This window comes from Juglans microcarpa x Juglans regia, chromosome 3S (genome assembly GCF_004785595.1).
Source record: "Juglans microcarpa x Juglans regia isolate MS1-56 chromosome 3S, Jm3101_v1.0, whole genome shotgun sequence".
Classification (NCBI taxonomy): Eukaryota; Viridiplantae; Streptophyta; class Magnoliopsida; order Fagales; family Juglandaceae; genus Juglans; species Juglans microcarpa x Juglans regia.
The window spans coordinates 21,153,778-21,178,897 of NC_054599.1; the positions used below are offsets into that span (position 1 = coordinate 21,153,778).

The 25,120-nt window shown below is 37.8% G+C and overlaps 5 protein-coding genes and 1 long non-coding RNA gene across 14 annotated transcripts in view; 5 read left to right on the forward strand and 1 right to left on the reverse strand.

The window, feature by feature from the left end:
* Positions 1–128: 128 nt before the first annotated feature.
* On the forward strand, positions 129–3,444 carry LOC121257326 (uncharacterized protein At3g61260-like). 2 transcript variants are annotated; one of them, XM_041158286.1, is made up of 3 exons: positions 129–1,740; positions 1,880–1,961; positions 3,083–3,444. In XM_041158286.1, exons 1-3 carry the CDS (start codon positions 950–952, stop codon positions 3,290–3,292), a joined length of 1,083 nt encoding a protein of 360 aa, XP_041014220.1. In that variant the 5' UTR covers positions 129–949; the 3' UTR covers positions 3,293–3,444. The 2 variants fall into 2 exon arrangements, with proteins under 2 accessions (XP_041014220.1, XP_041014221.1); XM_041158287.1 differs by lacking the exon at positions 3,083–3,444 and adding an exon at positions 2,788–3,046 and having other exon boundaries at positions 143–1,740; positions 1,880–2,079.
* A 1,887-nt stretch (positions 3,445–5,331) lies between these two features.
* LOC121257333 (proteasome subunit beta type-5) overlaps positions 5,332–25,120 on the forward strand; it is a 65,322-nt gene continuing 45,533 nt past the window's right edge. Inside the window, exon 1 of the mRNA XM_041158299.1 lies at positions 5,332–5,368. The gene's annotated coding sequence lies outside the window, so the exon portion shown is untranslated. The remainder of the gene's footprint in view (positions 5,369–25,120) is intronic.
* On the forward strand, positions 5,522–10,466 carry LOC121257335 (mediator of RNA polymerase II transcription subunit 7a-like). Of its 2 annotated transcripts, none has more exons than XM_041158303.1 (7): positions 5,522–5,612; positions 6,157–6,314; positions 6,612–6,681; positions 7,991–8,157; positions 8,244–8,317; positions 10,215–10,340; positions 10,411–10,466. In XM_041158303.1, exons 2-6 carry the CDS (start codon positions 6,180–6,182, stop codon positions 10,273–10,275), a joined length of 507 nt encoding a protein of 168 aa, XP_041014237.1. In that variant the 5' UTR covers positions 5,522–5,612; positions 6,157–6,179; the 3' UTR covers positions 10,276–10,340; positions 10,411–10,466. The 2 variants fall into 2 exon arrangements, with proteins under 2 accessions (XP_041014237.1, XP_041014238.1); XM_041158304.1 differs by having other exon boundaries at positions 5,569–5,716.
* LOC121257336 lies at positions 7,249–7,529 on the reverse strand. Its single transcript, XR_005939202.1, has 2 exons — positions 7,351–7,529; positions 7,249–7,313 (listed from the first exon to the last, which is right to left on the reverse strand). It is a non-coding gene; the product is annotated as an uncharacterized LOC121257336 (long non-coding RNA).
* On the forward strand, positions 12,238–18,687 carry LOC121257328 (cyclin-dependent kinase G-2-like). 6 transcript variants are annotated; one of them, XR_005939201.1, is made up of 9 exons: positions 12,240–14,374; positions 15,354–15,489; positions 15,592–15,680; positions 15,892–16,003; positions 16,088–16,194; positions 16,304–16,476; positions 16,543–16,651; positions 16,842–16,926; positions 18,060–18,687. XR_005939201.1 is itself a non-coding variant. In XM_041158290.1 (6 exons), the coding sequence occupies exons 1-5, from the start codon at positions 12,639–12,641 to the stop codon at positions 15,972–15,974; spliced, it is 2,067 nt and encodes a 688-aa protein (XP_041014224.1). In that variant the 5' UTR covers positions 12,238–12,638; the 3' UTR covers positions 15,975–16,003; positions 16,088–16,196. The 6 variants fall into 6 exon arrangements, 3 of the variants coding, with proteins under 3 accessions (XP_041014224.1, XP_041014225.1, XP_041014223.1); XR_005939199.1 differs by having other exon boundaries at positions 16,304–16,651; XR_005939200.1 differs by lacking the exons at positions 16,842–16,926; positions 18,060–18,687 and having other exon boundaries at positions 16,543–16,776.
* LOC121257330 (NADH dehydrogenase [ubiquinone] flavoprotein 1, mitochondrial) lies at positions 16,767–24,907 on the forward strand. Of its 2 annotated transcripts, XM_041158293.1 has the most exons (4): positions 16,767–16,926; positions 18,060–18,144; positions 22,313–23,783; positions 24,695–24,907. In XM_041158293.1, exons 1-3 carry the CDS (start codon positions 16,916–16,918, stop codon positions 23,768–23,770), a joined length of 1,554 nt encoding a protein of 517 aa, XP_041014227.1. In that variant the 5' UTR covers positions 16,767–16,915; the 3' UTR covers positions 23,771–23,783; positions 24,695–24,907. The 2 variants fall into 2 exon arrangements, with proteins under 2 accessions (XP_041014227.1, XP_041014228.1); XM_041158294.1 differs by lacking the exons at positions 16,767–16,926; positions 18,060–18,144 and adding an exon at positions 20,781–21,008.

A 25,120-nucleotide genomic window follows, 5' to 3' on the forward strand; every position in this document is an offset into this window, starting at 1 on the left:
TTTTAATGTGATTTGTTAGATTATAAAATTATTTTTATGTAATTTGGGTGTAATACTTTTTTTTTTTCTTTCACTGCATTATTATTATATTTATTGATTTGTATTTTTTTTTCCACTGCATTAATTATTTAATGTCTCGGAAACTCTTCCCCAGATTCCGTTTGTGAGTGAAGGTAAAATTGCGGGTTGTACACTTCCACTTGCACCCCACCATGCAGTAGTCGGATTTGCGACTGGGAAAGTTCAGCAATACATATTTATTTACCCCTAAAGAAAAAGGTTCATCAATTCCCATGCAAATAGTTATTCTATTGCAGTATTCGGTATGTCTTTTTTTAAAGACGCTGGCTGGTTCGAGTTTAACCACGTAACTTTTTGTTAGTATTATAATATCTGATGGATCTGGGACTTCATCTCAATCTCTGCAACTCTCAAAATTCCATGTTTTTAAGGTACTATTCTCTACAGATTTACCTTCCCTTCTGCAAAACCCATCTGGCATTTGTGTCGTTGAGCAGGAGCTGTTGCATTATGAGGCCTTAATGCTTTTTCTACTCGATCTTAAGTTTAACAACCCAAAACCATATTTATATGGATAGATTTCAGATGGGGTCCTTGCTGCAGTGAAGGAAATTATGGATATGTGGGGGGTTCCCGTTCCTGCAGGATATACTGGTTTTTGTTTGATGCTACCCACTGGTCATTGTGTTATAATTGTTTGTAAATTTAAACCCCATGTTTCCCCTGTCGGGTGGGTTGGAAAAAAAAAAATACTTTAGGCATCTCGGACCTGAATCATTTCGATTTGCCTCTAGCATCTGTTCTGCTCAATCGCAGGTTGGAAAGCTTTTAACTTCCATTCACAATGACTTGAATGGAGGTTGGTCTGGTTTGTGGTCATCTTTAACTGATCTTGTGAGGGAGACAGACAACTTTGTTGAGTTTGAAAATGAGATCTGTAGAGGATAAGGGGTGTTACAACCATGGGTCAACGGCTGAGATTTCAACTAGCAGTGCCACTAGTTTTGAGTTTCACAAAGGTAATGGAGCTAATACCCGCAATCATAGGACTGCCTTGGGTAAACCGACACCCTCAAAATGGGACGATGCACAAAAATGGCTGGTTGGATTGTCAAGAGTGGGAGAAAAAAGCCAGTCGAAAACCAAGCCACGGAATTCAAATGCTGATGACCTGAGACTAATAGCCCCTGTTCCGCAAAAGGAGCAGGATTACTCGAGCGGTGAGGAGGACGAAGGTGAAGAAGAACAAAATGGATGTGCCGTTTCTGCAATGACAGATCAATATGGAGTGGAAACAAAGAAGGTGGACGAGTCAGTTTGGCGTGGCGGTAAGCCTTCAGAGAGTTCAACACCGGCTGTGCGATCAATATGTGTGAGGGACATGGGAACTGAGATGACCCCAGCTGCAAGCCTTGAGCCTTCAAGAACAGCCACCCCGATTAGAGCCACAACTCCTGCAGCAAGGAGCCCTGTAGCTTCGGGATCCTCCACCCCAGTCAGGTGTCAAAATGGAAAGCAAAACGAGGGGTATCAGACTGATGGTAGAGGAGAAGCCATTCCTATTGGCAGGGGGAGTGGCGCGAGCAGACAGTGCGGAGGCGACTCAAATGATTGCTATAGGCCTGAGAACAAGAATTCAGATCAAGGTAAAACGATGAGTCCTTTAGAAAGCAGAGCAATGGCTTGGGATGAGGCAGAACGTGCCAAATACATGGCAAGGTAACCATAGAATGCTCTTTCCTAGAATGTAATCAAACGTAGTACAATATAGTAAGTTTCCCCACATTTTCATAGGTCACCAAAGGCCTCAGAGAATGTATTATCAAGTATGATTTGTTTATCTGCTGTGAATCTGCAGGTATAAGCGTGAAGAGGTGAAGATACAAGCCTGGGAAAATCATGAGAAGAGGAAGGCTGAGATGGCAATGAGGAAAATGGAGGTACTTCTTTTTTATTCAGGATTTCATAAAAAAAGAACTGGAAAACCATGTATCTTCATTTATATTCATGGTCTCGGTTAGCCAAGCCATATAAAGATTAGAAAAGAAGAAAAAATAAGTGTCGATGTTGTGTTTCGCGGCCTGGACAACTTCTCACCCCCCGGTATCTAAGTGCGATCCTGCACAGTCAAAACGGAGAGGGGACCTCAAGGTCCGTTAATCATCCGATGTTTAAGTCAGTATCTTGAAGGAAAAGATCAAAGAATGGAAGCAAGAACAATGGAAAAGGATGATAGCATTTTTTCTCTTACCCTATTTGTCGCTGGGTTTACCTTTATTTATAGTTATTGTATAGGATTTCCCCATGGCGGGGCGTTGCGTAGCGCGGAGCGATTCGCCTTGCGTATTTCATTACCGAGCAGTTTTCACGTTGTTACCTCACCGAGCAGCGATGGCCCCAGGCTTTCTCTGTGCACTGCTCTGGTCTTGGGCCGCATTCAATGCCGCACACCCTGCGCCCTGAGATGCATTTAATGCGACGTGGCCTCTGTTCTGGGCCACATTAAATGCGACATGGCCTCTGTTCTGGGCCACATTAAATGCGACGTGGCCTCTATTCTGGGCCGCATTAAATGCGACGTGGCCTCTGTTCCTCGTCCCTTCCATCTGGTGACGCATGTCATAGTCTTCTTCCCTCTTTCCCTAGTCTTCCTTCAGATCTCCTGTCCCGACCTGAACTCCATGTCCATATTCTGGTCTGGGCTTTTATTTTCTTTGTCTGGACTTAGGTGATCGGGTTGGGCCTCATTGTCCCCCATCACAATAAGAATGGTGTGGACATGACAAGGAAAGCTGCATTGAAACTTAAAAGCTATAAGCATATGAGTCAATTTATTCCAGGGAATGCAATCCAACAAGTTTGCAGCAAACGCCTCTCTCATATCATGCTTCATGAAAATTCCAACATCCATTGCTTAGGGTGCCTCAGTAACTATATGGAAGAATTAAGACTTACAAGTATATAGCTGTAACAGTTCATCATATGGTCTGCTCAAATACCACCATGGAGATTTACCATTTAATTTTACTATGATATGAAATCACTAATATTATATAACTAGGTGAAAGCTGAGAGATTGAAAGCAAGGGCACAAGAGAGATTGGCAAACAAACTTGCTGCAACTAGAAGAATAGCTGAAGAAAAGCGCGCAAATGCGGAGGCCGAACTGAATGAGAAAGCAGCAAAGACTTCTGAGACAGCAGATTATATAAGAAGGACGGGTCACTTGCCCTATACATTCTCATTCAAGTTGCCTTCTCTTTGCTGGTAGCAACTCTGCATTTACATTGACATGTAACTTTTGCCAGTTACTTGAATTATATGTAAGCTCTTGCATATGCTACTGATGTTGCAAAAAAATGCATTCACATGTGGTTCCTTCAATAAATTTTGGACACCCTTTTCTGGGGAAGTCTTCTTTCTCTTTTTGCATTGGCCATTTGCTGTTATTCCGAGTAATGTGCTGCATGAGTTATAAATACAAAAACTTTACGTGCAGTTACTTTTACGAACTCCTTCCATATTCTGGTAATATGATTGGATATAGTACTTTTTTTTAATATAAAATAATTGCTTATAAATATCCTGCCTTTTCTTCCTTTTTGAGAGAGAACATTGATTTTCAGTCAATCCCCATGATAATACAAACAACAGGAACATCCAGAGCCCGAGCCTAATCATAAAATTGTAAATATATCTTCATAGCCCGAGCGTAATCTTTATAAGTCGGACTGGAAGTTAGGGTGGTGGGTCAAAGAGGTGGGGAGTGGTGTAGAGATGTTGAGGAATGCTCGTAATGTGTATGCTATCTATCATATCTTGGGAAGCGGCGAGATAGTTTGTACTTCTGTGAGCTTTTTGGGTTAACCAATTACAGCCGTTGAATCAAGCTACAATATTCTTGAAGATTGGGATAATTCTCTAGGGAAGATGGCTACCTCTGTTAGAGGATGAATTAGTTTAGAATGTGTATTTAAAAATAAGTAAGTTTATCATTAAAAAAAAAATCACGTGAGTTTTAAATTTACCCATATTTTCGAATTTGTATTTCTTAAAATTATAAATATCATTTTTTTAAAAAACATTCATAAGATATTAATTTGCACACTTTAAAATTATAAATATTATTTACGAGGAAAGATCATAAAATTTAGAGACATGTGATTTTATTGCTGGTTTATCCGATTAACCATTTTATTTGTAGACAATATTCTCATAACAAAATGAAATCATGTAGAATTGTAAAATATTTGTAAAATATTTGTAAGGTTATCATTTTTCAATATTTTGTACCTGTCTTATTCGAAAAAAAGGAAAGAAAAAAATAACGCAATTCTCCCATGTAGGGGTGTAATTAATCCGATTTTGGATATATTTCAAAACCGAACTATAGGGGTGATACCCGCATAGTGTGAGGCGGGGTGGGCCCTTCCCCGGTGCCGGGGGTGGGATCAAAACTGCCACCCGCCCAAGCCACAATCCATTAGGTCCAAAAATTATTTTTTTGTCTTAAAAAAATTTTTAGACCCAAATTATAATATAATTTAAATTATATTAAAAATTTTAAATACAAAAATAATTTAAACTTATTAGAGTTGTATTTTATAATAGTAAGTCTCACATTACTTAAGTATGACTCTTATATTTCCTTGGCCTCCTATATAAAAGTTGGCATAGGAGGTCAATGCAATCTAGTAACTTGAATACAACTTCAAGTTTTCAACAAGTTGTATATATTTACATACAATATATTTATTTAATAAATATTTATATAAAAAGTTAAATTTAATTTTTTATATTAGGGGAGGCGGAGAGGGGGCAGGGCCCTGCTCGGGTCAGCCTGCTCCCCGCCCCCGCATGGGCAGTGCGGGGTAGCCTGCCTGCCCATGTGGGGGCGAAGCGGAGAGGGGCGGACCCTCGCTGTCCATCCCTACTAAACCAATATACACAAGTTTTGAGATTTGAAGAATCGATACCGCACTGGTTACATTCTCAAACTAGTATTTCTGGTTTTATCGATTCAGTCTGATTTTTTCAGTATATTATATATATTATAGTATCTAAGTGATATAATATTAGTATAACTATTAATACTATAGACTATAATAATAATATATAGTCATTTATATATAGTAGATTACTAATAGTATACTTAGTATTAATACTAATATATATTATTAATAATCCATGCCCATTATGGCCTATTATATAGTATTAGTATACAATATGTATGAAAAATATTGTAACATGTGTTGTAACATATACCATCCACGCCCAATATGGCAGTGTCCGTGCTCCGAGGCATTCTCTCTATTTTGATCATCTGCAGTCTCTTCTTTGTCTTCGTTTTGTCTCTGTTGCCTTTATCTGTCAGATAGGTAGTCATTATTTCTCATCCTCCGCAATTTTTAAGTTTTAAAAATTAAATAAAATATTATTATTATTTTAAAATTTAATTTATTTTATTTTATATAAAAATTTAAAAAATTATAATAATGAAATGAAATAAAATAAAATAAAATAAGATACTTTATGAAACCAAATTAGTCCTAATCGACTTCGTCAACAGATATCAGGATCGGTTTTTTCATGTAGGGTTTATGAATTCCCTCCTCCCTCCTTTTTTTTTTTTTATGCGATCATACAATTTCATTTACTGCCTTTGGTTGCTGAGGAAACTTAAGAAATAGATCAGGCCTTGAACTCTAGGTCTTCTTTGGGAGGGTTGGGGGTTGGTTTTTTTTTTTTTTTTTTTTTCATTTTATTAAAATTCTAGTTAAATTTATGGGTCTGTGTATTTCATCAACCAAACAGAGGCGTTGATTTTTGTGTCGAGCATTTTGCAAGAAAGGATTTTATCTACCCCCTCCCATGTGTCTCTCGGCAATCGGCATGGAAATTGGGGATTACGATTTTATTTGAAATTAGGTTGTGAAATTCTAGGCATAGGATTGAGTAAAGCTGCTAAGATTTCAATTATCTGAGTGCTTCGATTAAGAGGCAAATTATTTATTGGACGAGTCAAGAGTTTTTCTGGCGTTTACTTTTCTCGGCATCCAAACAAAGCCGTTAGGTCTGAGAGTTCAAGATTTTGATCTGTGAGAATTTCATAATCATTTTCTAAACTACTTTTAGGGTTTGACTGAGAAGAGGTTGTAATGGCTAAGGCTACATACCCGCCACCACCACCGTACTACAGACTTTACAGAGATTACTTACAGAACCCAAAATCAGCTCCTGAGCCTCCCCCACCTATTGAAGGGACCTACATTTGTTTTGGTGGCAACTACACGGTGAGAATTACCTATATTTTCACCCTCTCTTGCAAAATTAATGTTCCAAGTTTCATTTCCCAGTTCTGCTTTTTCAGTGTGAAGTGTTTTAGCTGTTAATTGTGTTGAATATATCCTGGAAAATTCCTCTTTTTTTTTTTTTTTTTTTTTTTTTTTTTTTTTTTTTTAATGATGAAATGCGTGGATTCTACGAGTTCCTTGAGCTTATATATGATTGATGATTTGATCTCCCTTGTTCCTTAATAATCTGATAAGTCTATTTTTTTTTTTTTTTTTTGGGGGGGGGGGGAAATGTAGACTGATGATGTGCTTCCGAACTTGGAAGAGCAGGGAGTGCGCCAGCTATACCCAAAAGGACCAAATATTGGTATGAACGTGCAGCAGTTGCAAGTACTAAATAGTAATTATCAGAAAGATTAAATCTGATAAGTAATCTGTTCCTCGTGAAAATTTGTTCTTTTCCAAGAATGGAAGCTTTTATTTCAAATAAGGATCGGGAAGGTTACTAATTAATGTTTACTTTCCTCTTCGATCCTTGTTTGTCAAATACGGAGTAATTCATCCCTAGCAGCATATCAATTTTTTTTTTATAAGTAAAAATTTATTAATACCAATAGGCTTAGCCAAGTACACTGGATATATACAAGAAACAACATGTAGTTGGGGTGCAAAAATAGATACAAGGAACATTAAACCCATCTAGGAAAAGGATACTAACAAAGCCCTAGCCCAAACCCAAAGACACGCCCGTCCCAAACGACCACCAGTGCACCAATGCCTATCCCACCAGACCAGGTTTTGCCTATCCCACCAGACCAGGTTTTGCCCATACACCAAGCCGCTGTATATTCCCCAACACACTCCTCAATACTTGTAAACTCCGAACGAGCCTGCTAAAAATATACAATTGGTTTTGTCTTCCCTCTAGTCCTCCCTCGACTTGAACTACCTCCCTTAGCGTCATAGTTGATTGTCCAAGTAAGACGCTTTAACTCTCTACTCTTCTTAGATCTTGATTTTGATCCAAGTACATGACTTGCCTCTATTGAGTGAGTAGTGCTGTGAATTGGTCCTCAAATCCTTCGCAGGTAATTCCCACACACTGTTGTATCTCATTTACCTTGTTCAAAACCTAATCCGATGATGAATCAACTATATTGTTAATCGGTGGGAGAGATATCAGGGGGACAACATCTTCTGCAGACTCCACTCCAAACTGTAGGTCAGGCCCTAAATATTCCTCCTCGCAAGGCACCAATGACAGCCCCATCCCTTCCTCCACACCAGTTCCTAAATCTCACATCTCCTCCACAGCGCCATTGATGTTGTCACCACCTTGGCCAAAGTTAGCAGTATATCAATACAAAATGTAAGTGTAGCATTTTGTAGTGGGAATCTTTACCCCTTCTTCAAAACTAATTTGGATGTGGCAGGTAATTTATTTATTTTTTAATCTGGAAATCTAGTTGTTGCCCTTATTGTAATATCTTGACCACATTATATACCTTTAGGGCTATACATTGGGTGAGCATTTGATTAAAATAATGGGCAAACATATATGTTTGTGTTTTTGGGCAAAAGAGAGGGATTGTACCTTTGTGACAACTTTATCATCTGCTTACCCACATATTTCATCAAAATATGCCGCAATAATTGTAAATATTTATCTTTTGTAGATTTTAAGAAGGAACTGAGTTCACTTAACAGAGAATTGCAGCTGCATATTTTGGAGCTTGCAGATGTTCTTGTTGAGAGACCATCACAATATGCAAGGAGAGTGGAGGAAATATCCCTTATATTTAAGAACATACACCACCTTCTCAATTCATTGCGTCCCCATCAGGTGAATTATTATTTTTTGAGTATTTGAAAATCATTCATATTGGTTGGTTTAGGAATCCACGATCATCTAATGCATATTTCCTCTAGGCTCGAGCGACATTAATTCACATTCTAGAACTCCAAATACAACACCGCAAACAAGCAGTCGAGGATATAAAGAGGTATCATTCAAATATTTAAATATTCTGCTTTGTTTCCCCCAAATTTGAAATAAGTTTGTTCTGTCCTTTCAGCATTTTTATTGAAAATTTGCACTTCTTGACTTTACCTCTTCAAAGATCATTGGAGGGATGACTTAGCTTTTTTTGTTTATTGGAGGGATGTCCTTTCAGCATCTTTTTTGTTTCTATAAATTACATGCAAGAAAAACAAGCCTAGCCTATCCTTTTTGGAGCTTTGCTCGTAGGTCATGAAAATGGTGCCATCACAATCGTTTATCACATGGTTTGGCTCAAAAAATAAGCTCTTCCTTATTATAGAGCTCTAATTCTCACCCTGACATTGAGCAGTCTGCTCCTTGACTTGGCTCACCTAAATTACAGTGCCATGATTATTGATTTGTAGGCATGAGACTGAGGGATAATGGCGTTGAATTTTTGTTTTCAAAAAATGAATGTTCTTGATTTCACATAACATGGTACATTGTAGTGGTGGTACTAGAAGATACATTAATCTTTGCATGTGGAAGCGTAAAAACTGATGCTTGAATTAAGCTCCACTTTATGTGTTATGAACCCAACTACGATTGGGCTGGGCTTGTTGGGCCTCCAACTTAGTTGTTATCTTTTACTTTAATTGAGTTGTTTAGTAGCCCATGGGCTTAGTTAATGTTAGTTAGAATTGGCCCTTGGCCTTAGTTGGTTGTTGCAGAATTAGATCCTTATCTTCTAGTATATGTAGAGGAAATGGGGTCCTTGTCTAGGATCCAGAAAATATTCTGAACATTGTTGTTTTTGTTTGGGAGGAATTGGGGACCTCGAATACCCCAAGGCGTAGCCATTATCATCATCTCCTTATCCTTGATTCTCTTTTATTGTCAATATTACTATTCTTTCTACTGGGCTCATTACAATTGGTATCTAGAGCCACGGATTCTTCATGGTTGTGGTGCGATTAAATAAACAGCAATTGTTGTTGGTGGAAATTTTTTTGGAGAAATTAGAGCATATGAGTGAAATACTCGACCGGATGCAACAAAATTCCACGAAGATGCAGGAATCTCTCGTGCAGTGTCACGACTAGGAGGATGAAGAAGAAGAGTGTAATGAACCCAGTAGAAAGAATAGTAATATTGACAATAGAAGAGAATCAAGGATAAGGAGATGATGATAATGGCTACGCCTTGGGGTATTCGAGGTCTCCAATTCCTCCCAAACAAAAACAACAATGTTCAGAATATTTTCCAGATCCTAGACAAGGACCCCATTTCCTCTACATATACTAGAAGATGGGGATCTAATTCTGCAACAACCAACTAAGGCCAAGGGCCAATTCTAACTAATATTAACTAAGTCCATGGGCTATTAAACAACTCAATTAAAGTAAAAGATAACAATTAAGTTGGAGGCCCAACAAGCCCAGCCCAATCGTAGTTGGGTTCATAACATTATGCTCAGCATGGGCCTAACCGCTAGCAATGTCTTTCTTGAAATAAGAAGACAGCGTATGACATATAGTCTAACTATCCCTGGACCACTCCCAACCTATCTCAAATGTCGTTGTCTCAGCGACACTGCTTGATACAATGCAAATGGTCCAGTTCCAAGATGTTCTAATCTTCTGAATTAGTTGAATTTATTCTTTCAAATGATTATAATGATGAAAGGACAGGCACCATATGCCTCTATTATTGTTTGTTTTGCACCAATTATATTTCTTGCGCTGTCCTGCAATATCTGAAAGCATTAATAGGATCCTTTCTTTTTTGTACCCTCATCCTCTCTTAAATGAAGGGGTATACTGCCACATTGCCTTGAGCAATATTTCTGTAGTGGTGATAGTAGCTCGCAATTTCTTGTTAATGTTGTTCTTGCCGTCCTCATTAATTTGCTTGTATAGGAGAAGAGAGGAGGCCCAGAAACTTCTCAAGGAATCCCTTGCAACCTTGGACGGACACTAGTGCATGCTTTAGATGCTTTTGTTGAAACCAGAACTGCCTGTGTTTTTGTTTGTTTAGCGAATCTTAAGCTGTTCGAGACTCCTGGATATCCTATATCCTATTTTACTTTTCTTTTCATTCTTTCTACTTTTGATCATATTTGAACTAGTGATGTTATATACAGTTATGAGTTGGGCAAGCCGTGCACTCCTTTTTTAAAATAGTAGGGTCCACCATTAAAAATTTATGTAAGTTTCATATTTATTCACTTTTTTTTTTAAAATGAGTGCACAGCATTTACGTTTTCTATGATTGTAAATATCATTTCTCTATTTGAACTATGCCAACCGATCAGTTACTGTATTTTTAACGACTTCACAAGGCTCCTATCAAGAATAATGAGCGGTGGAGGTGGCGGGTCCTTTCATTTTAACATCTTCCACCTCTCTTTTTAACAATTGAATCACATCCAATTAAGTTAATTTGTAAATAATCCTTTATACTCTCTTTATAGATCTAATGCTTTTTCTTTTGTAAAGTTGTGAGATTCATTAAATTTAATAAGTTTGTTAAAATAATGGGAGCTCAAGAGTGTAAACTAGTTGCCTTTATAGTGAATAGTAGACGGTTGAATTTTAGTTTCGCCATGAGTCAAATTCATGAAGTTTATCACCTAATTAGATTTATATTTATAAACAATTTATTTATTTTAAAAATTAAATTAAGTCTGTTAAAAAAACTACTTAATTTGGCAAGATTAATTATTTATAGTATATCATACAACTTTATAAAAAAATCTTGGCAAAACAACTTAATTTTGTGTTAATATATTTTATAGTGTATATATAATATATATATATATCTATATATATTAAAGATTATATTTATAAGGTTTTGAAATACATGTATCGTACTAACAATATGATCTCTATTTATCTCTAACAATATGATACCTTTTTATCTTTTCAATAATGGAGATATTATCGTTGCAAAATTAAAAAATAAATAAAATACCTTGCTTCCAAAAACAAATAAATAAACCTTACGATTTGAATTAAGTGTTGTATAAATTATATATTTTTTTATGCATTGAATCCCGAATGACTTGTCTAATAAATGAATACTTGAATTTGGTTGAACTGATTTGTAAAATTTTGTGTTGTTTTTTAATTTACTTAAATCTATCTTGCCTTTGTGTGTGTGTGTGTGTGTGTGTGTTTTATAAGAAAAATGTCTCATCTACAAAAATATTTTACAAAACTAAGTTCATAAATTAACAAGATTTAATGCGATATACTAGATTTGTAAAATTTTTATTAAAAAATACATTTGACCTACGAGATATCAAGTTTTATGATTATCAACTTATAAATGAATCCTATCTAGCACTTCTGACTGAGAGTCAGATAAATTATTATGATTTTTTTAGTGAAGGAAAAACTTTTTAGTGTGTTAAGAGAGTATTGGATTAAGATGATTTTTATTTTCTATTTTTTAAAGATTTAAGACCACCTTTGGTTATATAGATAATATGAGATGAGAAATATGTGAATAATAGTGAAATAATTTGTAAATAATAGTAAAATTATTTGGGTTAAGATATTTTATGAGATTTTAAAATATTGTTAGAATATAATTTTTTAATATAATTTTTATTTTAGAATTTGAAAAAATTAAATTATTTTTTGTGTTTTGTTTGAATGTTCAGAAAAGTTATAATGATCAGATAAAAAAATTGAAACGATGAAAATTTGAAGTTGAAAATTTTTTATATTTGAATAATATTTGAATGTTGAGAAGATATGAGATAAGATGAGTTGATACTATGTAAAACCAAACGCGTCCTAAGGGAAATCATAAAAATTTTCTGGAACAAACGTGGGTCGGGTAATGGGCTGCCTAAACATGGGAGCCCAATGAGTTTTGGGTTACCAGCAACGACGGCCGCCATGCTTCACCAATGTATGAATATAATCCGAAAGCCACCCTTTCGCAAAACCGAAATCAAATCAAACGCACGCTTTGTCTCTCTCTCCCTCTCGGCAGTGCTTGCCGACTTCTCTCTCTCTCTCTCTCTCTCTCTCTCTCTCTCTCATCGGTAAGCCGTATCTATCTCTCGAAACCCTTATATCGCCGCAGGTGAGATCGAAGATGCTCCCTCAGTTTTTCTAATTTCTAGGGTTTCCTTTCGTTTCTTGCTTCCATTTATCGGGTTTGATTCGCAACCCTAAACATTTTTTTCAATCTCCAGTAATCCGAGAGAAACTAGAGCTGAATAACACGATAATTAAAGTTCTCAAAGTAATTCTTTTTACTACTGTACTGTATCGTTTTAGACCAAGTTTTGTTTTTATATCTGAGTTTCTGTGTTGTATCGTTTGAATATGGCGGCTGGAAGGCATGGGGGTTATCGCGAAAACGAGTTCAGGGACCGCGAGTCCAACATTCAATTGTCAAGGAGGGATTTTGCTAAAGCCAAGGAAGGGTATGATCGAATTAGGAGTAGTAATTCTAATCCTGGCATGGAAAGGGGCCGGGTTCAGGATATAAGAGATAGGGGTAGGGTTAGGCAGAAGGATATTAAAGAAAGGGAGGTGATGAATGGCGGGTACCGATCAGCTTCGAGTAGGAGTGATTCGGGCAGTAGTGGTGGTGGCGTTGGTGGGCCCAAGCGACGTGGGTTTATGGCTAGGGCCATTGATAAGGAACCGGGCGAGTTGTCGAGTGAGTCTGATGATGCTGTTGACTCTGAATCACAGATGAAGGATCCCAATGATTTGCAGGTGATCGATAATGGGGTCCCGTTGCCGCCTCTAGGAAGGAAGAGGAAGTTTTCCCCTATAATTTGGGATAGAGATGACAAAGACGTCAATAACTCGTCGAGAAGTAGGGTGTCTGTGAAAGTTAAGGCTCCTCCTCCCCCTTTTTTACCGGAGGCATACCATCAGTCACCAAATGTTGTTCCAGATGGGGGTGCACATATATCTCCTAGTAAGAATAGTAAAGACGAGAATTTGCTGCAATCTTCCTCACCAATAAACCCTCCTGTGGTACCTAGGTCTGGGGGTCATGCAGTGTCCAAGTCTCCTGTAGGTTTTTCTCCTGTGTTGCCAAGCCAGCAGTGGGGTGATAATCTGGAAGAAGTGCAGCTAGAAGATGATTATGTTCCAGCTCGAAACATATCATCTTCAAGATGGGCAGATGCAAATAGCTCTCCCGTTGATGAAGGTGAAATTATATATGATGAAGAAATTCATAGAAGGAGAAAAAAAATGCCTCTTTCTGAGTCATTGGAGGTCAGAGTTCGCAACAAGTCGTTGAGTCCAGAGATGGGGGAGATCAGGAGAGAAGGCTCGGAAAGATCTAGAGTTAAATCATTTGAATCTGATGAACTTGTCACCCATGGAAGGTCTTTGAATCGGGATGACGCTGGCAATGATCCAGAGAAGGATGACTTCATGGAAATTGCAGATGAACATGAAAAAAATTATAGTAGCGCTAGCCAGTTAAGTACAGATTCAGGAGATGAAGATGATTCTCGTGGGACACCAGAACCTACACTTGCAGCTCCTCCACAAAGAAGTGTAAACATGCTTCAAGGGTGTAGAAGTGTTGATGAGTTTGAGAGACTTAATAGAATTGATGAGGGCACTTACGGTGTTGTATATAGAGCTAGGGATAAGAAGAGTGGGGACATTGTTGCATTGAAAAAGGTGAAAATGGAAAAGGAAAAAGAAGGTTTTCCATTGACTTCTCTGAGGGAAATAAACATTCTTCTTTCTCTTCATCACCCATCAATTATAGATGTTAAAGAAGTAGTGATGGGAAGTAGCCTCGATAGTATATTTATGGTGATGGAGTACATGGAGCATGATCTCAAAGGACTTATGGAGACAATGAAACAGCCATTTAGTCAGAGTGAAGTTAAATGCCTAATGCTCCAGCTTTTGGAGGGTGTTAAGTATCTTCATGATAACTGGGTACTTCATCGGGATTTGAAGGCATCGAATCTGCTTTTGAATAACCAGGGTGAGTTGAAGGTTTGTGACTTTGGGTTGGCCCGTCAGTATGGGAGTCCATTGAAACCGTATACTCATTTGGTGGTTACCCTTTGGTACAGGTGAGCTGCACTTGCATATCTGCTTTGCATTTTCTTTTGCATAGAGAAGGCATATGGATATGTTGTTCATTACACGCACACAGTCACCGTCACTCATATACCCCTTCCATCTTATATTGTTGGACTTACTTGGGAAATCCAACTTTAGGGAACGTCATCTAGTCCATTGTCCTTCATAAAAGGTGAAAAGGTGTAAGTTTCCCAGTAATCCTGTGCGCGCCCCCCCCCCCCCCCCCCCCCCCCCCCCCCCCCCCCCCCCCCCCCCCCCCCCCCCCCCCCCCCCCCCCCCCCCCCCCCCCCCCCCCCCCCCCCCCCCGAAAACAAAAAAAGAAAAAAAAACTGCACAGTTCCTTCAAACCGAATGTTAGTTGAACTCAATTTTGGTTATTCCTGGTTCTTTTTGGTAATTGCGTACCATCACTTTTGTGGTCAATTTTTTATTCAAAACATAATTCTTTTCATAAACTTTATGGGCGTAAAATTTGGTCCCTTGTTCTCGGATTAGTGTTTTCCCCCTAAAAGGAAGCCAGATGCTAATCATGTTAGGCTTATACTGGTAAATACTGGTCACCAGTTTTGTCTGTATTGGTTCGTTATTTACATTGCTCGAGAAATTTCATTTCATGCCTTTTTCCCCTTAAAAAGCAACTGGATTTAATCATTTTAGCATAAAGTGAAGATTAGCATGGCCACTTTGCAGAGATGACACACAAATTGTGAAATGGTTCAAATTTTTTGTCTATCTAGGTGTCCCTCTTGTATACATTCTTGTTAAAAATCCTTCATCACTTGTTACAAAAAATTCATTTTAGGTTTAAATTTTATGTTTTGTTTCAGATGGCTCTGCTTTGCTTATTTTTCATTCGTATTATTTTTCTCTCAATTGACTTCTCTGCCCCCCCCCCCCCTCCCTTTTTCTCTATAAATATAGTTGCATAAATATAATGTAGTATATTTTCTTGATGGACTCGTTTTGCAGGGCACCTGAACTTCTGTTGGGAGCAAAACAGTATTCCACAGCAATCGACATGTGGTCGTTAGGTTGCATCATGGCCGAATTCTTATCTAAGGAGCCATTGTTCAATGGGAAAACTGAGTTCGATCAACTTGACAAGGTAAATAAGACTTGGTGACTTCTGATTGTCATTGATCAATTCAACTCACCTATGTTAGGTTTTTTCATTACTTCATCACTGTTATATTTTAATTGTTTGCAGATTTTTAGGATTCTTGGGACACCAAATGAGACGATTTGGCCTGGATTTTCCAAGCTCCCTGGGGTCAAGGTCAACTTTGTCAAGCATCAGTAAGTGTCAATGATGATCTGTCTATTTTTTTTTTTTTTTTTTTTTTTTTTTTTTTTATCATTTACTGTGTTTATGGTGTTCTTATTTTTGTCGCTGTTTTCCCAGGCTTCCAGCTTTAGGTGGTTCTGGTCTGACCAACTGGCCTCCTATGGTGACTCTTTCAGTTGACAGTTTTACATGTTTGTATAACTATCTATATGTTCCTTTCAGGTATAATCTATTGCGGAAGAAATTCCCTGCTACATCATTCACTGGATCTCCGGTGCTCTCTGATTCTGGATTTGACTTGTTGAACAAACTTCTAACTTATGACCCTGAGAGGGTAAATTACCAAAATGTTATTAAGTTCCTTCCCTAAGTTCTTTCTTTCTAGTATGGTGACTAAGTCCTCTTGTGATGTGTGCAGCGAATTACAGCTGAGGCTGCTCTTAATCATGAATGGTTCCATGAGGTTCCTCTTCCCAAATCCAAAGAGTTCATGCCTACTTTTCCTGCTCAGCATGCTCAAGACAGGTACTTGGCCCTATATAAACTAGAAATAGCTAGTGGTGTGAATTCTGATGGCAGTGTCCTTGATCATGCAATAATCATGATATTTTTTGTTTCTTTCATGTTGCGCTAGGCGTACGCGGAGAATAGTGAAGAGTCCCAATCCTTTGGAAGAGCAGCGTAGAAAGGAGTTGCTGCAGGGTCATTTAGGAACTGGAGGTGTGCTTGGCTAAGTTAATGTATGCAGTGTGGCCTTGATCTCCCTCCTTTTGCCTTACACAACACCAACTGGTAAATGAGGTTGAGGTGAGAGACATGCATTGAAACGAAGTTAGTGTTTCTCGGAAGATCATTCATGCTGTTTTTTAGCAGGCACTATCAGTGGTTTGGGGAGACACTTGTATTGCCTCTTCCTGTCAACCAGATTCATTGCAGGTTAACCTTGTTGTTCAGCTTTGGTCATCATTGCTTACATTGAAAGGTGTGGCATAACTGCCTTTCTTATTAAAAAAAGTTTCAGCTGAAACTTGTGTATGTAACATATTGTTTTTTATCATTGTAAACTCTTTTAAATTTGTTTTTGTATAATAGTATCGAATTTCTCCAGCTGTCAGTTCTATCATTCTTTCTTTCTTTCATCTTTTTTTTAATCATCACATTGTGTTTGCAAGAGACGGTTTGGTTGGTGTGAAGTGGAGGGGATGCTCTTTGCTTTCAATTGACGAAGAAACTGACAGTAATCATAATGTTTCAGAGGTAATTTATCCATTCAATGTCTTGTAATGTTTCCAGGGATCAGGATTATGCTCTCCATTCATGAGGGTAATGTTCTGGTGTGAAAATAGTTGCATCTACTGATATTGGTGTACGTCGGTCTAGTTGCCACAGTGGATGTTTACTTCACATTACTTGACTACTTGCATAAATTGGTGGTGTGTGGTGGAATAGATGAATACTTGTAGAAATCATAAGAACAGAATATTTTCCAGGATTAGCAATCGTGTTCAGACATTTCAAATGCTTTTATGGGTTTTGTTCTCAATATGCTGTTGCATTCATTGAAGGATTGAATCAGAGTGTTTCATGCTCTTTATAATGGATTAGGTTTTAGTTGATTTAACCATGGAATTTTGATAAAGTGTCTTTATAAATGTTTTTTCTTCTTACACGCTTATTTTATGAGGAGTAACCATTGAAGAATTGGAACATGAGAAGGCAAGGTGCTACTGGTTCAAGTGAAGAGATGTGCCTCTTTTATGCGCTAATACTAATTCAGATAGTTACTGTCCTCTTTTCCCCCTTCAATATGTAACTGATTTTTCTAGCTATGCATAGTTGAAGGAGCTCTATATTTCCTAATATGCTCTGATTAATTGAGTGAAAGACAATTGAATAATGGATATCATGTTAGTGTACTCTGGAGAGCTGGAAAAGGGGGCCAGTAGCACTCTCTACCCTGGCCATTGAGCGAGCTTGCTTAACAATTTCCACTGTGTGATTTAGTATTAAACTACTGATGCCTTGTCGCTGGCATGCAAGTTCCGATTAGCCCTACAATCCTGTTTTGGTCCACTTGTGATGGGGAACGCAAGCGTCATCAAGCAAGAATTGGTGGAATTGTTGTATGATTAGGTGATACCAAATTGCTTATCTATAATATTTAGTTGTCCCTTGCTGCTATGATGTCACGGATTGTAACTGGTTTGCTTCATGTTTCCTAACCATAGTACTGTTGTGCTTGGTAGTACTCACACCTCCTTAAGAAGCATGGAACTGAACAAATTCTTGGATGCCCCTTGTTATTCCCTTTGTACTGATGGTGTTATAAAGATTCAAACTTCAACTAGTCCTATGATTTTTATGACATTTGTCTGCAAATGTCACTGCAGTATCAAAGCAAGCAGGTTGAGGAGGTTTCCTGTGTACTCTGGAATCTATAGAACTTCAATTAGGTGTTCTTCTGACTTAATGGAGGTACAATACAAACCTTCGTTTCTTACAATGTGTTCTACTAGTGCCGTAATTTGCTTATGTTAAGTTTTTTTAGTTACTATTTTGCCTTTTTTCTTGGGAATCTTGAATAGTTTGTTACAATTTTTATTGTCTTGGTTTGATGTACACACTGGAATTATATGGAGAAAAGATATTTACAATCGTGAATTGTATAACCATCGCATAATCGCTTTGAAAAAAGTGAATAAAGTATGAGATTCACATGAAAAAATTAATTTTTTAATAGTGGATTTTACTATTTTTTAAAGTGATTACGTGGCGTTTATTCACTTCATGATTGTATGTAAAATTACTCAATTATAAAAGGGGTTGGATGCACATCCGAAAGTGCGAAAAGGAAGGTCAAAATATGGAGAGAGAATATTCTGTTCAGATTTCGATGCAAAGTATGAGATGCCCTTTTGATTACTACGTGTATTTCTTTTTTATTTTTTAGTAAATGAAACATAACGTGTAGTGACCAATACTGCATTCCTCAAGTGGACTGACTCGTCAAGTTCCATATGAGTAGCTTTTTGCACCAACGACTGAGGAGGAGGGGTGTTATATATTAAATAGAACTGTTACACAGATATAAAGAGATTATACAAAAATAAATCTATAAATTAGCATGGTTTCGCATGATGCGTTAGATCTGTTTTACATTAAAAGTAATTTTGCATCAATTTACTTCAGCATGTGTAATCTCTTTGTGGATAAAGTATTGCTCTTTATTGAAATGTCACACCTGAGGAATAAATGGTGAAGTGTTTAAACGTTTATATGTTGAAAATGAAATGAATTGTATAAGCTGCATCTGCATCTGCATCTACAGAGATTCTGAAACCCGTCGAACACCGACTGCGAGGGATTACAACTTTTAAAATAATTTTTAATACTGTATTCTCTCTTTTAAAAGAACGATTTTTTCATTATCTCACTCTCCTCCCTTAATAAATGGAAAGAATGGGAAAAATTAGCGGAAGAATAACTAACAAACTTAAATGACTTAACAAGAGCAAGAGAATCCTAAGGCTCCTCATTTTTCGATTTATATTTCAGGATTTTCTTCCACTATTTCCTTTTGTTTGATTTACGAGTACTATTTGTTTCCATAAGCACAATAATAAATATTCATTCTCGTTTTGTTATTTTTTATATTTATTTTATAAGAAGATGATTAGTGGTCAAATTAACTTTGAAGTAGGGTTATGCATTCGGATGTTTAAAAGCGGGTGGATATCTATCTAGGTAAATCCGGTCAAAATTTGGGTGGGTATCCAGATTTGGGCTTGGATATAACCGGATATCCTGATTTTTTTATTTATTTTTTATTTATAAATCTTATAACATTTTTTACTCCTATTTCCACCCTCTGAAAATATTTCATATATCAGATCACGTTTACAATTTCAATCATATCAAGAGAGTGGTAGTAAAACTAACATAATTCTTAAAAATTCGAAATTTTCTGAATTTTTCATTTCTATAGACAAGCTTTCAATTTTCTAAAACTTCCGAAGGAATTGGATTCAACAATCCATAACCAAATACCCAAAAAATGACTTTTCCTTGACAAACGTTCAATTCCTAAATCCGTAACCTCAAGAAAGGGCAAATATCCATACTATAATCCATATGGGCATCTCCTTTGGTGTTGACGATGCTGATCATCTCGGAACATTCTACCAACATGCACTTCTCGCAAAGATGGGCTGGCAGAGATTAGCCTGTTCTTTGGTGGAGCTCACTGGAGTCATACATGTCGAATGTGTCGCAAAGCTCTTTGGCTAAACCCTGGGAGTCGTCAAATGAAGATTTGTCGAGGTGCAAGTCTGCAAACTTTTCGAGATTGATGAAGTCGTCGCCATCCTTGTCGACCTTGGACATTATGCGCATGACCTCATCTGACGAGGTTCTCGACCTGAGCACATGGAGAATGCATTTGAGCTCGTCACACGAGATCTTCTCGTCCCTATTTTGAACTTGTTGAACATCTTCTTGACATTGTCCATGGAACCCAAATCATAACTCGAAGAACGGCTCGAGCTTCTTAAAGTCCTTCTAGGAGAGGAAAAAAAACACAGGCATAGAGATGGAGAAAGAGAACTTGCTATGGTCTTCACTCACAAAAATCAACAACGTATTTTTAACTTTTAATTTGTATATAAGCTAGCGTGTGGACTGCGAAGGTTTGAGGAACAACCAAGGAAGATATTTTTCTTTCGTATGGTTGGACCTGATTTGCAACTAAAACAATATATATATATATATATATGTATATATATATTAAATCCGGTTACGGATAATCGGTTAAATAATTAGATCCGTACCCGAGTCTAGATCATATTTGGTTTTATCTTACCTGCCCAAGTTCAATCTGGATAAATAAGAATAACTGCCCAGATTTATCAGGATATTTGAATTCTGGATCGGATTAGAAAAAAATCTAACCCAATTGCACACCCTTGCTCTTATTATTGTAAAATAATAATGCTTGATACGACTGATTATTTTCTTTTTCTTTTTTATTATTTTGTTTACAAAGACTGTACGGCCCAGACTTGGACAAATGGAGAATGCAACAAAGCCCAATACGAAGCCCAAAATCGAACAGAACAGTAGCGCTACGTGTAATCCTTTGTCATCACAGAAAGCCCCACAATCTCGGCCATTGGATGGGCGACAACTATCTCCACCATCAATTTCTCCCATCTGCGTCCCTCGTGGGAGGATAGTGAATGTGAATCTTCGTTTCCGTTGAGTTCCTTTTCTGAAATCGTTTTGTCAATCGCACGACTTCATCGCTCGCCGACGCATCGGAGCTCATCTCACTTTAACTTATGGTACGCATTTTGCATCTCTCGGCTCGCTCTCACCGTCTACACTTTTTTTTTTTTCCTTTCTTTGAGGCCAACTCTTTTGCATTGGGATTTCAGTTTGGTTCACACGCATTTTCGCGTTTCTACCAATCTCTTTTGTGAAGTATAGTCTTCTCAGTTGAACGAGGATAATTAGTTTTCGTGTAAGTCATAGTCCAGGTTTGATTGTCCATACTGGTTGAAATTTATGATGGAGATTTTTGCGAGCTAAGCTATAAATAGTTTTCGTTTATTTTTGTTTACCAACAATTTTTCAGCTGTAATAACGAGGAATCAACTTTTTATTTATTGCTTAGTTTACTTCAATCGTACAGTTCAATCTTCTGGGCAGTGTATAGGCACTAAAATTTTATCTAAAGATTTTCGTCGCGTGTGATTACAGAATAGATAGACCTCCATTCAGGCATGTTAATTTCATGGTCGGTAGTCATTGAAATTTGCGTTTTTGACATGAGTCTTGGCTCCGCTTGGGAGTTTAGTTTGGTCAGGATCCAATTGGTTAGTTTTTGTGGGTGTTATTTCGATCACCTATCACAGAAGCTCCAAAAATTCCGGGTATGGTAATCCTGCCAGCCCATGTGATATCCGGATATCATTACCTTGCAGTCTGCACTTTTGACTGGACATCATATGTTATGTCTTAGTATTCTAGTTACCTGTAAAAATAAATGCGTTAGTATTCTAGTGGATCTGCTTGATAGTCTTTCCTGTCCTTTTCCAACGAGATTTTCCTTGAATAATATATCTACTAGCAAATTAATACCCATAAGCAGGATGCTGTTTATGGACACCCGGTGCCAATAAAAATAAATAAATACACATACGCATTTTTCCAGTTATGGAAATATATTCTTTTCCATGTCAATGATGCCACTAATATCAATATAAACAAATGAATCCTAGGGCTAATGCTGGGATGATATTACACCCCACCCTCTAGTAGTAAAAAAGGACAGGATTTATTCGCAATAGAGAAATTTTTCTGCCTTCTCAGATCAATTTTTGTTGTTGCTATTATTTTCACCCTTGGCTAGTGGTTTCCAATTATACTTGTATGTGTATCAGGTTTTTTGTTTTTTCCTTTATTAGACGCATCGGGGTGTTTTGTCCTATTATAATTTAGACAGGATTGGTTTTTTATTTTGTCCTATTATAATTTAGATAGGATTGGTTTTTTATACATGTAATCGACTTAAATTGTACATAAGGAACTCAATTGATCTGGCTTCTCTCTTTTTACTGAAATGTTCTTATTTACTATTTGATAGGCACCCATCAAGGGCATTCTTTCTCTGCGAAGGACAGCTTTGGCTTGGCATCAGAGCTATGCGAGGAGCCTAGGCTTTAGGACATTCAGCAATCAGGGTGCAACAACTGCTAATACTCCACAGCCTCCACCACCTCCCCCACCTCCAGAGAAAACCCATTTTGGTGGTTTGAAGGATGAAGACCGGATTTTCACTAACTTATATGGGTTGCATGACCCTTTTCTAAAAGGTGCCATGAAACGAGGTGACTGGTACAGAACCAAAGACTTAGTTCTCAAGGGTGCTGATTGGATTGTTAATGAGATGAAGAAGTCTGGCCTCCGTGGACGTGGTGGTGCTGGGTTTCCATCTGGCCTTAAGTGGTCTTTCATGCCAAAAGTATCTGATGGCCGACCTTCCTATTTAGTTGTCAATGCCGATGAAAGTGAACCTGGTACCTGTAAAGACAGGGAAATCATGCGTCATGATCCACACAAACTATTGGAGGGTTGCCTTATTGCTGGGGTAGGGATGAGGGCTAGTGCTGCTTATATCTATATCAGAGGTGAATACGTGAATGAACGAATAAACCTTGAAAGGGCCAGAAAGGAAGCCTATGAAGCTGGATTATTGGGCAAGAATGCATGTGGATCTGGTTATGATTTTGATCTTCATATCCACTATGGGGCCGGTGCTTATATTTGTGGAGAAGAAACGGCACTTTTGGAGAGTCTTGAAGGAAAACAAGGGAAGCCAAGATTGAAGCCACCTTTTCCAGCTAATGCTGGGTTATATGGCTGCCCTACCACTGTGACAAATGTGGAAACAGTGGCTGTTTCTCCTACCATTTTAAGGCGTGGCCCCGAGTGGTTTGCCAGTTTTGGTAGGAAGAATAATTCGGGGACAAAATTGTATTGCATATCTGGACACGTGAACAAGCCTTGCACTGTTGAAGAGGAGATGAGTATACCATTGAAAGAGTTGATAGAAAGGCACTGTGGAGGTGTTAGAGGTGGATGGGACAATTTACTTGCTGTAATTCCTGGTGGTTCATCTGTGCCACTGATTCCCAAGCATATATGTGATGACGTGCTGATGGATTATGATGCACTCAAGGCTGTCCAGTCGGGACTTGGGACTGCAGCTATGATTGTGATGGATAAATCAACTGATGTTGTGGATGCAATTGCAAGGCTTTCTTATTTCTACAAGCATGAGAGCTGTGGGCAATGCACACCTTGCAGGGAGGGGACAGGATGGCTTTGGATGATTATGGAAAGATTGAAGGTTGGGAATGCAAAACTGGAAGAAATTGACATGCTTCAGGAGGTGACCAAACAGATTGAAGGGCACACTATCTGTGCATTGGGAGATGCTGCTGCTTGGCCTGTGCAGGGTCTAATTAGGCATTTTAGGCCAGAGCTTGAGAGAAGGATCAGGGAGCATGCAGATAGGGAGCTGCTGGAGGCTGCTGCTTAAGCTTTCTACTCAGGTTGCTATTCTTTCCTCCTTTTGTATTTCATAAATGGAAAAACAAAAAAACCTAAATTCTTAACTTGGTCGGTTTGGTGTGATTACTTTAATGTAGAAATCTGTTAATGTTAACTTGTATTGTGATGCAACCTACATGTTGGATAACTAATTGGTGGCCTGATCTGGAAGATTTAATATTATTATTTTTCTTGGCCCATCAGAGCGGAAAAAATAAATATTTGAAGTTTGTAAAAGCTAGACAGATGGATGTTCTGGGCTAGCCCTATATGTTCAAGTCAAACACTGACATCAATGAACATGTAGAGAGGACTAAAGGGTAGAATCTTACTATATTTTTCTGCCTTTTGGAGGAATATAACTGATTTCAAATATTACTTGTCCAGTGGGGCAGTACGTTCTTTCATGTTGATATCATAAGAACTGTGGTTCTTTACCTATAAAAAAAAGAACTGTGGTTCTTTACTCTATTGGGGAATCGTGAGAGAATACACTGGAAGAGATGATTGCTCAAGTCATTGCATGAGCATATATCATGTTTAGTCATTCTATTGCAACTGTGAGGAAGAACCATCTGGATTGGACATGTAAGATCTAGATGTTGGATGAGATTAGACGGTTCAATACATCTCTTTGCGAGATTAGACTGCCCAAATAATTATACGTAGACGCTAATAAATAGGAAAATCATTCTTATGCGTGCTCTTCCCTGAATATCGGAGAAGAGAAGAAATATACTCCAAAATAGCCTTGTCAATTGCAGTGTAGTTTGCGGGAAAGAATGTTCTACATGTTCATCATAAGTAGATTCAGGGAAGAATGTTTTCATGTAGTTCATGGTTGCACTATTGGTGATTGATGTCTAAAGAAGCTTTGCTTTGGGCTAATGATGAATTCGTTTCCCTTGTGTAGGCGAAGTGCTTTACTGCTTGCTATCATCCAATAAAATGAAGAGTGTCCCCAGATTTTGTGAAGATAGGTTATTCAGGCATCTGGCTGTCCTTTTGGTGTTATGTTTATTCCTAAGCTATACAAAATGTGACTTCATTCACTTTCAACGAGGAAACCATGATTCTTTCTGGATGTGTCGGGAAGGCATTAAGTGATGCTATGTGTTTCATTTCATCCCCATTATGTTCAGGAATTTTGTCCATAATTTGTTTGTTTTGTCTTGTCTATTATGTGATATTGAACGATCATATCTGTGGGTTCTTCAACAAAGAATGAATACTATAATAAAACTTCAAGGCTATTTTGACATGAATCTGAACTTGCGCCGGTAAAGCATGCCGACTCATGTTAACGAGATTAGCGATCGGCACAAGGGTTCCATCGGAG

Bases quoted from the DNA above. Each gene is read 5' to 3' on its own strand.
- LOC121257328 (XM_041158289.1), top strand. From the start codon at position 12,639: ATGGCGGCTGGAAGGCATGGGGGTTATCGCGAAAACGAGTTCAGGGAC. The intron at 14,375-15,353 runs GTGAGCTGCACT...CTCGTTTTGCAG, and splicing joins GTGGTTACCCTTTGGTACAG to GGCACCTGAACTTCTGTTGG. The intron at 16,004-16,087 runs GTAAATTACCAA...TGATGTGTGCAG, and splicing joins TAACTTATGACCCTGAGAGG to CGAATTACAGCTGAGGCTGC.
- LOC121257326 (XM_041158286.1), top strand. From the start codon at position 950: ATGAGATCTGTAGAGGATAAGGGGTGTTACAACCATGGGTCAACGGCT. The intron at 1,741-1,879 runs GTAACCATAGAA...GTGAATCTGCAG, and splicing joins CGTGCCAAATACATGGCAAG to GTATAAGCGTGAAGAGGTGA. The intron at 1,962-3,082 runs GTACTTCTTTTT...TTATATAACTAG, and splicing joins TGGCAATGAGGAAAATGGAG to GTGAAAGCTGAGAGATTGAA.
- LOC121257330 (XM_041158293.1), top strand. The intron at 18,145-22,312 runs GTACAATACAAA...ACTATTTGATAG, and splicing joins GTTCTTCTGACTTAATGGAG to GCACCCATCAAGGGCATTCT.
- LOC121257335 (XM_041158303.1), top strand. From the start codon at position 6,180: ATGGCTAAGGCTACATACCCGCCACCACCACCGTACTACAGACTTTAC. The intron at 6,315-6,611 runs GTGAGAATTACC...GGGGAAATGTAG, and splicing joins GTTTTGGTGGCAACTACACG to ACTGATGATGTGCTTCCGAA. The intron at 8,318-10,214 runs GTATCATTCAAA...TTGCTTGTATAG, and splicing joins GCAGTCGAGGATATAAAGAG to GAGAAGAGAGGAGGCCCAGA.